General features: G+C 51.3%; 1 protein-coding gene across 11 annotated transcripts in view; it reads left to right on the top strand.

Moving 5' to 3' along the window:
- TTC7B (tetratricopeptide repeat domain 7B) overlaps nt 1-12,743 on the top strand; it is a 236,934-nt gene that overhangs the window by 23,127 nt on the left and 201,064 nt on the right. For 10 of the 11 annotated variants that reach the window (XM_067727813.1, XM_067727818.1, XM_067727860.1 and 7 more), the window contains exon 3: nt 3,691-3,859. In XM_067727813.1, coding sequence (XP_067583914.1) covers nt 3,691-3,859 — 169 coding nt within the window. The remainder of the gene's footprint in view (nt 1-3,690; nt 3,860-12,743) is intronic. The other variant, XM_067727852.1, reaches the window with a different exon arrangement.

Below are 12,743 nucleotides of genomic sequence, written 5' to 3' on the forward strand. Positions count from 1 at the left end.
CTGTGCAATTGATGTGGGGCTTCCAGACCAATGGCTTCTCTCTGATGAGAGTCTCTAATGACACATTATCCTGAGAAATGGCACTAATCTTCCCCAGGTGCTTGGAATAAAGCTGTTATCTGTGGCCCAGGACTCAATCTGACACCTTGTCCCACTGAGAAGAGAGAAGTGAATCAGGAGTGTCGCTTAAACCACATGATACCCTGCCTGAAACGTGCAGCTTGTGAATGTCCCAGGCAGCTCTGGCCCGGAGCGGGGTGCACATTGGCGCCGGCAGGCCTGGTACCTTGGTGTGGGAGGGAACCGGGGCAGGAACTTCCCTCTGCCTGAGCAATGACCCTAGTCCTCATGGCACAGGAAACCCTAAGCGCTGCCCTTCTCCTCATCTGCCCTGTTTCCTGGTCTCTGTATCCAGCTTTCCCTCTCCATTTCACATCTTTCCTTGCTTCACTGAATCTTTTCCACCTTGCCTTCCCTCCCCCCTGCCCCCTTCCCCACCCTGTTACCTCACTTACTGGTTTCTGGACACTTCCCTGCCTGAAGTCTGGCTCTTAACTGGTTTCCTGAAGTCAGTCTTGTTCAGATAGCTGACTGCATCCCAGCACTCCTGCCAGCTTCTTCAGGGTCCCTTTAAAATCTCGGATGTATTCTCTGTTGGGGAAGGGCAGTCTTCAGTGAACTTTTAAAGCTCTTCCTTTCTTCCTTCCTTCCTTCTTTCACTTTTCTTCAGAGTTAGGGACAGTTGTCTCCATGTCAGTTGTTCTTAACGAAGATGGTCCTGGTGACATTGGTGGGTCCTAATCAGTGGGAAAGGGTGGGGGGACCTCATAGTGACAGCTGGTCAGACTCAAGTGTCCTTCCAGGAGGTATAAGGCTGAGACTCTGTGTTGGGGGGAGAGGTTGAAGATCACTGCTCCAGGCCTGGCACCTTGGCTAGTTTCTATCCCACTTTGAGTCCCCCCACTTTGAATTAACCTTTAATTTTACCACATGTTCATAGTTTTTGCTCTCCATCCTCCACAACCCAGTGCGGTAGTAAGAACATTGAATTTCAACTTAGAATTCTGAGTTTGCTTTCCAGTTGTGGCTTTATAAGCTGTGTGATCGTGGGAAGTTACTTAAGCTCTCTGAGCTTCACATTTCTTATCTGTAAGTGTACTTAGCTCAAGGCCATTCTGAGTCTCAGGTGTAGAAGTTCTTTCACAATTGGATAGCGCGAGATACATGTCAGTTTTTGCTATTTTATTGGTTCTACCTAGAGAAGTTTTCTCCTGCTGCCATTTTTGAGCTCCCTCTGCCTTATAAAGAGTGTTCCAAAGTCATATTTGGAACATATCTTGCCTGGGCGGGTTGACCCACTCACGCTGGCTGATGTGAAATTTCCTCTCCTCTTGACCTTAAGTTCGGGTGTCTCCTAGCTGGGAGCTAGGGAAAGCCCTGTGCAGACACAGGTGCCCACAAAACACAAGTGAACTGAGGCTGGAGAGACTAGAGCGAGGTAGCCGTGTGGTGGCAAAAAGAGCCCGGACGAGGAGTCAGGAGGCCTGGCTTCTGATTCAACTCAAGAAAGTTGCGCTTGTCACAGGCAAGGTAACATGGCACTGGGCTGGAGCTGCTCCCCTCTCCCCCTCGGCCCAGGGGCCTCTGCCAAGCTGTTTCCTCCTCTGCACAAGGCCATAGATTGGACTTGCCCAGCAAGGCTCTCCATACTGTGCATACTCTTGGAATTTTCTTCAAGCTCCTGCATATTTTCCATCTGGCCCTTCAAGTTTACCTTTTTTTTTTTTAATTAAAAATTTTTTCGGGTTTAATTTTTAAAACTTTTTTCTTGTGGTAAAATATAAATATCATAAAATTTGCCATTTTAACCATCTTTTAGGTTCAGTGGTTTTAAGTGCATTCGTATTCAGATCACCACCATCTATCCCCAGAAACTTTTCATCATCCCAAACTGAAGCTCTGTGCCCAGCAAACACTAACTCCCTCCCCCTCCCCCTTTAGTTTGCTTTTCAGCCTATGGGTCTCAGTTCTGGGGAAAGAGGGAGGACACAGGAATCTCCTAGGAAGCCTTTTCAATATACCCAAGCCTGCCCTGTCCCCTTCCCTGGTGGAGAACCCCTGTGGTGGATGCTTTCTTTTCACAGCTCTTTTTCTCTTTTCTTAAGTCTGCTCTGATTTCTTTCTCTGTTTCCAAATATAATTCTGACGTCTTGCATTGGTGCCACTCCCTTGGGCCACTCTTAAAACCCTTTTGCTCCCTTCATTCTCTTGCCTGTTCTATGTCCTCTGTAGCGCTACCCCTGCTCCCTTTCAGGGACTGCCTGGAAGCCGACCACCTTGGCTGAAACAGCGGCTTCGCCACGCTCTGGCTGGTTACCTGCATATCGCCCACTCCGTCTCAGCCATAGATTACAGGATAGTGCAGCTTCATGGTGTGCTTCTGTAAGCTGAAAAATCCGGCTTTGTATACCTGGGGTTCCAATGAGAAGGCCTAGAAGAGGGTGATAAATGTTTCCTTATGTAGATGGCTGGGTTGCCTCTTCTTTCCCCAGTGATGAGTGGGGCTTGAGGATGGGCTGAGGATGAGGTTGGTGGGTGTGGACTGGGGAAGCCAGCCTCTCCTGATGGAGAGGAAGACGAGCCCATCAGAGTTAGAACTTGCAGCCTCTGGGAAGGGACCTGGGTCAGTAACCATAACAAGCTGGAACAGCTCAGCGAGAAAAGTTTGTCCCCGGAAAGAAAGCAAGTCCTGAATTTTGCACCAATTTAGAAAGCCTCTCTCCTTGGGATTTGGGTTACAGTCTGTGTTATACCCCCAGTGCTGTGGGCAGGACCCACCAGGATGTCCGTGGAGCCTCCTTTTCGGAGACAGGTGCTCGTGTGTTTTGTTCATAACGCACGCCTTCCATTCTTGACCCAAACCTGAGGCCTGAGGGGAGCCTGTTTTACAGCAGATTTTTTTTTTTTTTTTTTTTTTTTTTGCGGTACGCGGGCCTCTCACCGCCGTGGCCTCTCCCGTTGCGGAGCACAGGCTCCGGACGCGCAGGCTCAGCGGCCATGGCTCACGGGCCCAGCCGCTCCGCGGCATGTGGGATCCTCCCAAACCCGCGTCCCCTGCATCGGCAGGCGGCCTCTCAACCACTGCGCCACCAGGGAAGCCCCACAGCAGATTTATTGAAGTATAATTCACATGCCATATAATTCATCCATTGAAAGTGTACAATTCAGGAGCTGTGCAACCATTACGTCAGTTTTAGAACATTTTCATCACCCCAGAAGTAAACCTGTAGGTGTTAGCAGTCATCTCTCATGCCCCCATCGTGCAGCCCTAGGCAACACCAGTCTGCTTTCTGCCTCAGCAGGCTCGACCGTTCGGGCCAATATATGTCGCCTGTGTGACAGGCTTTTTCACTCAGCGTCATGTTCTTGAGGTTCACCCATGTGGTCCCAGGGGTCAGTTTTTCGTTCCTGATGATGGCTCAGTAATATTCCGGGGGACGGCGAGACCACATTTTGCCTCCCCCCTCATCAGCTGCTGGCCACATGGGCTGTTTCCGCTCTGGGGCCCCTGCGAGCAGTACCAACAAGAAGGCTCCCACACCCGTCTTTCTGTGCAGAGCCGCGGGGCTCCATGGGAGCATCACACATCATATCGTAGGAAAATGTTTTTTTCTCTCCTTTTCCTTCTAGTCAGAATTCCTACAAGAGTCCAATCTGATCATGGCCAAGTTGGATTATGTTGAAGGAGACTATGAAGCCGCTCTCAACATTTATGCCCGGGTGGGCCTGGAAGACTGGCCGCTGACGGGCGTCCCCCCTTACAGGTTACGGATGGCCGCGGACGCCTACGCCACCAAAGGTGAGGCCCACGCCTGCTCTCCTGGGGGCCATGCCCTGGGTCGCGCTGTCTGGAGCTGCAGGGCCTCCCTGGATCCTGCGGTTTGACCCCTGTGCCCTTGGCTGGGCTTAACCCCGGCAGCTCCTGGCGAGGCCCCTGGGGTTGCCCCACCACAGGCACTGGATCATTTTAAGTCCAGCGACACGGCGTTTCCTTAGAGCTGCAGCTCCTCAGTTGTCCCTGAAGGAACAACATTGCAGTAAAGTTTCCTGATGATTAATGTGCAGCTTAAGCAGGGACCGTTCTTGGTAACTGAGATGCCGCACAGCGTATATACAGGGATCCTTATCACATGGCCAGTCGGCCATGTGGCTGATCTCATTTTTATTCATCAGTGCCACCTCTGGGTTAATTAAGGCTCAGTGGTCACTGTAACAGCCCGTCATGCAGTGTTTACCTGGGGGCCTAGGGGCTCAGGGGATAGACGGGGGAAATGTTGCCCTGGTTGCCACAGAGGAGTTTGTAATCTAATGTGAGGGAGTGCAATCCCACGGGAAAAAAAAAATGACAGAAAGCCAGGGCACACACATTATTTGACCTTTCCAAGTCTCCACTTCCTCATCTATGAAATGAGTATAATCACATCCACTTCACAGAGTTATGAGGATTAAGTCACATAACGTATGTAAAGCACTTACTAAATGATATTTTTAAACGTCAGCCCCAAACAAAACAGCAAATGGAAAAAGCCAGGCCCGGTAACAGCTTTTCAGAGGCAGGAGAGGTCACTGTAGGCCAGCAGGGCCAGGAAGGCTTCCTGGAGGAGGAGGGGCACTTTGAAGTAGATTTATAAAGGCCTCAGTAAGAAGGAGACCCTCTGAAAGCAGCTCCTCTCCTTCCTGCCACCTACCATGCAAACCATCCAATGTGGCTGACTGTGGCCACACAGAGGCTCGGGCCCTGGGTGGGTTGACCCTCTAGAACAGCACTGAGCTGGCCACTTGTCTGCAGCCGGCTGTCTGTCTTGGTTATCCTATGCAATGTTGAACAAAGACCCAGCCAAGGCACACTTAAAGAGCCTTGTGACAGGGGTGACAGATTCACCCAGTTCCCTGGGGAGCCTTGCTCAAGCACTTTTAGGTTCCTCTAATTAATCTTCTCAGTGTCCCTGTGGGTGGGAAAGGATGCTGTCACTCTGACAGGGCACTCTGGTGGTTTACTGGGCACAGTCCTTTGAGGCTGTCTCAGGGGTTCTGAGGGCCTGGACCTGGGCGTGCATCTGTCTGAGGTCTGTGCCACACAGCTGCTCTCTTTTCTCGCTGGTGTTCACCCAGCGCCTCACATGCCTTAGGCTTATGGGAGCTGTGTGTGTGTGCACGTGTGTGTGTGCGTGTGTGTGTGTGTGTGTGTGTGTGAGAGAGAGAGAGATTTGGGGCCAGGAACGATATTGTGCAACAAGAGCAAGGCTTCATCTGGCAGTTTCCAGTCACCTGATTGACCTGGGGCCTCCTGGCTTGTAGCCAGGAGTTGGTTTGTCCTTTGGGGGTGGAGCATGGCTCTAAGACCTGGTTAGCACCAAGAGCTCAGGTCTTGATTTGAGACGGCCTGGTGGGCAGACTGTCTGCAGGTGGCACCACCAGCTTAGTCTCACACCTGCCATGCAAAGTGGGCAAGGGGGACAGGAGGCTTGGTCCCCAAGTCTGGCCCTGGGTGGTGTGTGATTAGCAGTGGGCCCCAGCCACGGGGCTGAGGCATTTGGCTGTTGGGACATGCTGGCTGGCTCATGGGAGAAGGGAACAGCTGTCCCCTCACTTCACCAGAGTAAGACTGGGCTGGAGCAAAGCCCAGGTGCACCTTGGATGGGCATGCACCAGCCCACGCCCCTCCCCTGTGCCACCTGTATGCTGCTGTCAGCCGGGGAATTGACCTGCACACTTTCACAGGTCACCTCAACTTTTCCATGGTCCCCTGAGGTCTGACTCGACCCAGTCTCTCAGCCAGAGTCAATGTCCATGAACTCCCACATCTGCTCTTGCAGCCATGGCCAGGAGCAGATTCCCCTGGCCAGGTAATATAGCCTCGGCTTGTTGGGAATCAGAAGCCAACAGGATTCAGTTATGAGAACCTCCTATGGGCCAACACCACGTGAGGGTTTTATTGTCTTTTTAATCCTCCAAACCCCTAATTTACAGACAAAGGAAATGAGACTGGGTGAGGTTACTAAGAATGATATGGTGCCCACTGTGTGCCAGGCACTGTGGCCCTTATTTGGGTATCTCGGCCAAGCTTCACCATCACCCTATGAGGTAGACACTATTATTTTTTCCATTTTACAGATGAGAAAACCGAGGCACAGGGATGTTAGATATGCTGCCCGGGGCCCTACAGCTGGGAAGTGGTAGAGCCAGGACTCAGCCTCAGTGGCTGGTTCCAGAGCCCATGCTCTCCTACTGAGTGACAGAGGGGGACTTAGTCTGAAGAGTGTTCAGCTCCAAAGCCCACGTTCTTAATTACTCTGCTCTGTTGGCACGTGGATGGGAATGCGCTCAGGCCAGGTAAGGTTTCCGCAGGTAGAAAACATTCAGGTCACTAGAGAACACCCTAGATTTGTGTCCACACTCCTCCTCTCAGCCCCACCTCTCACGTTCCTCTCCCTTAACTCCTTGCCCAGGTCCCTTGCTGTAAGTTCTGGCCCTTAAGCTCACATGTCCTGTCTTCCCTGACACCCTCCAGGGCTCACCCATTCAGAAGCCATCGCATTTGATAGTATCACAGCCCAGTAGGTTAGAACTACTCAAACATCATATTAGAACTAGTTGTACTGCGATCAGACACTCCTGCCAGTCTGTGAGTTCCACTCAGGGAGGAACTGTTTTGTTCGTTTGCCATCCTCAGAAACTAGCACGGTGTCTGGTACCTAATTGGTGCTCAATTATTGATTGAAATTTATAGAAGTTCCCTTGCTCAGATTTCTACCAAGGTGCCCATCGTGTAATTCAGGTGATTCTGGGTGCCTTTGCTTCTAGCTGTCATGGTCAGGTGCATTTTCTTTGCCCAGGGGTAACATACTGGGCATATTTCGATAATTCAGACTTACTCGCTGCCAGTTACGGGGTATACCTGTAAGAGCATGTTGACATCACACCATGACAGAGGCTGGCATGGATCCCTTCCCCAAAGGTTATACATTTCAGTTCATTGCCATTATCAGAGAGCCTCTCAATGGATCTCAACTCCCCCCCCGCCCATCCCCCCAGTGCCTTCCTCCTATCCCTTAAAACTAAGTAGAGAAACAGAGAATGGGAATAGAAGACATGGAGAAACTCTTTAGCTTCTGGTAGAACTGGGTTAATCAAGTGAGTAGAAATCTTTATTCTGGGTACAGATTGAGATATCACGTGAAATCTCCAGGACACCGAGTGGCCACAGATGTTCTTTTCCCAAAGGGGGAGGCTTGGGAACAGTGAACACATGGTCACTGTCTATTTTGGGACTTCGATCTGCTGGACATCGGCTAACTTGCTGCAGCTAGGACAGTGGGAGCTGTAAGTGGCTTGCCTTCCTAGAGATGGCCTTTATAAATAGCCTTGGCATGTACCCTGTTGTAATAGAGGGACCACAGATGCATGGGTTCCAATTGAGGGAAGGCCTGTGACAGTCCTGCGATGGCCCACCTGGTCACGGTGGGTAGGCAGCTGTGTTCTGCGAGGTTGCTGTTCCTCCCCCGTCTGCTAGGGCGCAGTCCTCATCTGTGTGATGGATGACTGAAGCTGGGTGGCTGGCATGTTGCAGCTCGTGGAAAGGGGAAAGGAGAGAGATGTCTAGGGTGAGCAGAAGTAACACACATCAGCTGTGCTGACAGTGCACTGGTGAGAAGTCACTTTAGGGCCATGCCACCAGGCACTTGGGAAAAAGAGGAGACTGGAGGGGGGGGCATGTAAGCCTCTCATTAGACATGTCCATCAGAGCTTGGTCTCGGACCCAGATGGGACCTGTTGGAGGATGCAGGTGAATGAAAGGGAATGCGTAGGATCTGAGGCTTGGGATTGGTGCCCACGAGGAGGGAAATTACGAACCTGGAAACAGCAGCGTGGTATTAAACTTCCTTTCCAGATTGCATGGTACCAAAGCAGAGAAGGACTGACTCCAAAATCTAAACAGGGCCTTCACAACCATCTCTCATACAAATGTCTTATTTTCCAGCAGGGGAGACTGTGCCAGAGAAGGTAAGGGACTTGCCCAATGACACAGAATGAACTGGAGGCAGGGCCCCGACACGGAGGTGTTTCTTGGTAGGAAACGTTCCTGTCAAGCTGCATGACATCTGCCCAGGTGGAGAAGGCGGTATAGTGTTGGGAGCTTTGTGGGGCCTCCTCCACTTTCTTTATTCCTCCTTTGTTCCTGGGTTTGAAATTGCTCCTCTGACACACTGACTCAGAGCTTGGGGTGTTGGAGCCAGACTTCCAAGTTTGATCTGTAGCTTTGTCACTTACTAGCTGTAGGATCTCGTGCAAATTACTTTCACCTCACTGGGGCTCCCTTTCTTCATCTATAAAATGGAGATAATAATAGTATCTACACTGTAGCATTGTTGTAGGGAAGGAGTGAGCACATGTAAAGCGCTTAGCACGGTGCCTGGCAGATAACAAAGGTTAGCTATTTTTATTCTTATGTATCCCTGGAGCTTGAACCCAAATGGATAGATCTCTTCAGAAGCCCCAGGTAACAGCCAGCTATGGGGAGAGGGGAGAGTTGCCCTAGTGTATCTGCCTTGTGTAGCAGAGGGCTTGGCTCAGGCTGTGGGAGTGCAAGCAGAGATTGGAGGCTGAGGGAGGAAAGGCTGTTGCTGGAGGCTGGGGGGCACCCAGTGGTCAGGGGCAGGTGGAGTGGGTACCGTAACATCCTGCACTTCGTCAGCCCTGCCCCGGGCTGGCCCGGAAGGTTAGAGGGTCTTTAGAGTTGGAGCCACATTCATGGTTTTATCACAAAAGGCCATTCACGTTGGGATGGATCAGCTGATGCAAGTAGTGTTCCTTTAAGAGGCAAAAACAATTCACACAATTCCCAGACAGTTGTCTTCATAAGGAACATGCTAAATACATTGGCCGATAAGAGAGGAGATAGCGGAGGAGGAGAAACTGTCTCTGCTGGGCTCCAGGGAGGAGGGCTCGTCTCTGCTGACCGCACTTCACTTCCTGGCCAGAGGCCTCCCCTTCCCTAGAGTCTGCAGACCTCGTGGGCCTCTCGCTTCGCAGAAGGGCGGGTGTGATGAGAACAGCAGTGGGGATGTGGTAACGGAATCATATAATGGCCTCCCCTTGGGTATGTTACTTCCTTCCTCGGGTGAGACTGGCCCCAGAGCCCTCTTCGGTCTGCCCACTGTGTGCTCTGAGCATCGGGTCTTGGGGCGTGGTGTCAAGAAGGAACTAAGATGCCCACCTCTCCGTGGGCAGCGCCGAGGGGCGAGGGAGCTCTCAGGGGCTTTCAGAAGTGCTGCCTGTTCCCTTAAGCTTGTAAGCACTAGTCTTCAAACACAGAACCCATCTCCAGAAAGGTGTGGATCTCAGCCTTGCCCTCCCCAGCTTGAAAACCAGTGTCTTCTCACACCCACGGACCTCAGCTTGCAGTAATCAGTCGTTAGGCCAGAGGACAGAGACTTAAAACATTCACTGACAAAACGTTTGGGGAAGAGGCCCCTGGGGATTGCTCGCTGTCTTCCATGGGCCCCCTGCCAGTGCAAAATTCAGACACATCAGCACAAGGGACACGGTTCATTGTTGAGTGGCTTTTATTAGGTGTTGCTCACGGGCTTCTCCACCACACTTTGCTCAGTCCTGGGCCGCTGGGTGGTATCAAAAAAGGCCTGAAATAAATTGAGTTGGAAATTGTTCAGGCTGTGGGTAGTTATGACTTGAGTACTGTCGTGCTCCCAAGAAGGCTGTCGCATGTTGTGGCCACGGAGGAAACAAATATCTTGAACCAGGGTTCCCTGCCCCCCACCCATGAAATATAAGAGACGGGAGAAGAAGGGTGTATCTGCTCTTCCTCCTTGGGGGCTCATCGTAACAGCCCTCTGTGTCAAGGTGAGGCCAGACTCCCGACGAGGTGACTCGAGGAATGAGGTTCCTAGAAGGTGGTTTACCTTTCTGCCTCATTTTTCCTCCTGGAATATTGTCTGTCTGGAGCAGCCCAGATTCCCCTGGGAAAGTGGAGGCATGTTTGTTGGGGGCTTTCGCCTGGGGGCCATGGTGGGAGCTCTATCCTCAGGGATGTTCGTTTGCCGCCCCCAGGGGAACCTGCATGTGGTGGGTTGGGTCCAGGCTGGCCATGCTCCACCAGTGCCAGAGGCATCTGTGGGGTAGGCAGTGCCGGTCCCCTCGCACACTAGGGCCCCTGCCCTCTCCAGGCCGTGGGTTGACGTCTTCCGGACCAGCTGGCGCCTATGCTCAGCTGACAGCTGCAGGCGCAGGCATGGTGACCAGGGCTCGCCCCTTGAGCCAGCTCACGTAGGCACTGGGTGGCAGAGAGGCCCTCAGGTCGCTTGTGTGCTCGGTGGGAGAGAGTGCCGTGAGAGAGACACAACAGCTGCTGGGACATGGTGGGAGGGGGAGGGGCTGGACCGGTGGCAGGGTGTCCGTGTCACCTGCTCTGCCCAGCCCGAGCCCACTGCTCTGCAGATGTAGTGAACGGGTATGCTGTGCTCACCGAGAGGATGGAGGCAGAAGTGCCGATCCAAGTCAGCGACTCAGACTCCATCCCCCAAGGCCAGAGCCCCTGCCCTGAGCGCATGCATAGGGTAAACCCACGCTGAAGACGCATTTTGAAGTTCTGCTGAGATCTGTGGGTTAGGGCCTTTCAGTTGTAGGTGAAAGAAAACCCAACTCAATCTGACTTCGGGGGCAGCCGGATTCAGGGCTCAAAGGCGTGGACGCTTTCTCTCCTTTTCCCAGCACATCTTCCCCTGTGTTGCTTCCCATCTCAAGCTCCAGACTCTGATTCTCTTAGGCGTAAGTCATAGGAACCTCAGCCAGATTTTCACTGGGTCTTGTTGACCCTGCCTGGGTCACATTCCCATCCTCAATGTAGTTACGGTGGCCAGCGACATGCCCTGTAACTGGCCCAGGACCTGCATGAAGGCTGTGACGAAGAGGGTGGGCCCTTCAGGGGAATGAGAGGGAGGGCAAATGTCCATGACAGGTGACACAGCAGTGGCTCCTCTGAGTAGGGGCCTTCTTGTCAAAGAAGCTGGGGCTCTTTCTGCCTTTTCTCCTTGGAGGCGATCCCTGCAGGGGAAAAGGAAAAGGGACAATTGAGGAGGAGCCAGGTGACCGCTCTGTGACAGAGTCACTGTGGACTGGAGATGGCCTTGGGACCAGACCGCATCAGGCAGTCTCCAAGGATGGAGGAGCCGACCTTGCCTGCATGGAGAGCTCTCGGGGGAAGAAGGACTTGACTGTTCTGGCCTCGGGGATAGGACCAGGCCAGGCAGTGGAAACGGCATGCAGTCCAGCAGTATTCCCATATCTGGAGATCTTTCTAACACACACAGCCACCTCAGGGTTCGGCTGCCCTGAGAGGTTGGGGTTCCTGTTGGATTAGCATTTGTTGAGCGCTCCCAGGAGCCAGGCATGACGCTCTCAGATTTACCTGCATGATTGCACTTTGCCCCGAGAACAGTCCTGCGCCATAAGGATTATCATTCCCTGCGGAGGGGTTGAAAGCCTGAATTTCAGAGGTGAGGTGGGAGTCAGATCAAGGCCTGTGGACTCCAGAATCCATATTATTTCTGCTTTCTTGAGCTGCCTTTCAGTTGGAGTAGGGATGTCACTGATGGAATTCTGGTGTCAGATAACCTGCTAACCTTTGATGCTCTTCTGTGATTCTTAAGTAAGTAGATCTAAGTCTCACTTTTCTTATCTACACAATGGAGATAATGATACAAGAATACTGAGAAGAATGAAGAAGACAAAATGGGAAAACGCTTTTAAATATATAAATCTGAGGTCAGCAAAAGGGAGCTTGTGTAGTCTTGACCTCAGGTGTCCCGAGATTGGGAGCAGCAGTGGCTGTGACGGTCTCAACCCTCCCCACGGCCCCGCCTATCATGCTCCTTTGCTTGGGCAGCTGGTGGTGCTTCCAGCTGTCCTGGGTTGCCCTCTTGCCTCTTCCCCCATAATTTCCCTTTATTATTCTTCTTAATACAGACAAGATACATGTGCATTGTATAAAAATAAGAAATACAGACCAGTCAAAAGAACATAAAAATATCCATCACCCTGTTTACCCAAAGCCAACGTCTGTTAACATCTTAGTGTGTTTCCTTTTAGATCTTCTCTATACTTATCATGCGTGTGGCTTTTTTTTTTAATAAAATGAGATTATATCATATATACTGCTTTGTGACCTGCTGTCATTTTCTGCAACAACAGATAAATTTCTGCAACATTTTAGCAGCTGTGCAGCATTTCATTGCATGGATAAGCTATAATATATTTAACTAAAAAGCCTCTATTTTGGGCCATGTATGTTGTTTTCAGCTTTTCTCTGTTACATATAAGGCTGTGATGAATGCCCTCTCAGCCTGGTCTTTGTGCTTGTTCTTAATGATTTCCCTAGGAGAGGTTTCCAGAGGTGGAGTTTCTGGGTCAGAAAAGAAGTATTTCCAGACTGCTGCAGAACGGCTGTGCCTGTGTGCTTTCCTATCTGCGCTATGTGGGACCAGCCGCCTCTCATTCTGACCTTTCATCTGAAAGTGAACATTTTTTTTTTCTTTTTTAAATTTTTAAAAAAATTTATTTATTTTTACATTTATTTTATTTTTAGCTGTGTTGGGTCTTTATTGCTGCGCGCGGGCTTTCTCTAGTTGCAGCGAGCAGGGGCTACTCTTCGTTGCGGTGCGCGGGCT

This window comes from Pseudorca crassidens, chromosome 1 (genome assembly GCF_039906515.1).
Source record: "Pseudorca crassidens isolate mPseCra1 chromosome 1, mPseCra1.hap1, whole genome shotgun sequence".
NCBI classification, from domain to species: domain Eukaryota; kingdom Metazoa; phylum Chordata; class Mammalia; order Artiodactyla; family Delphinidae; genus Pseudorca; species Pseudorca crassidens.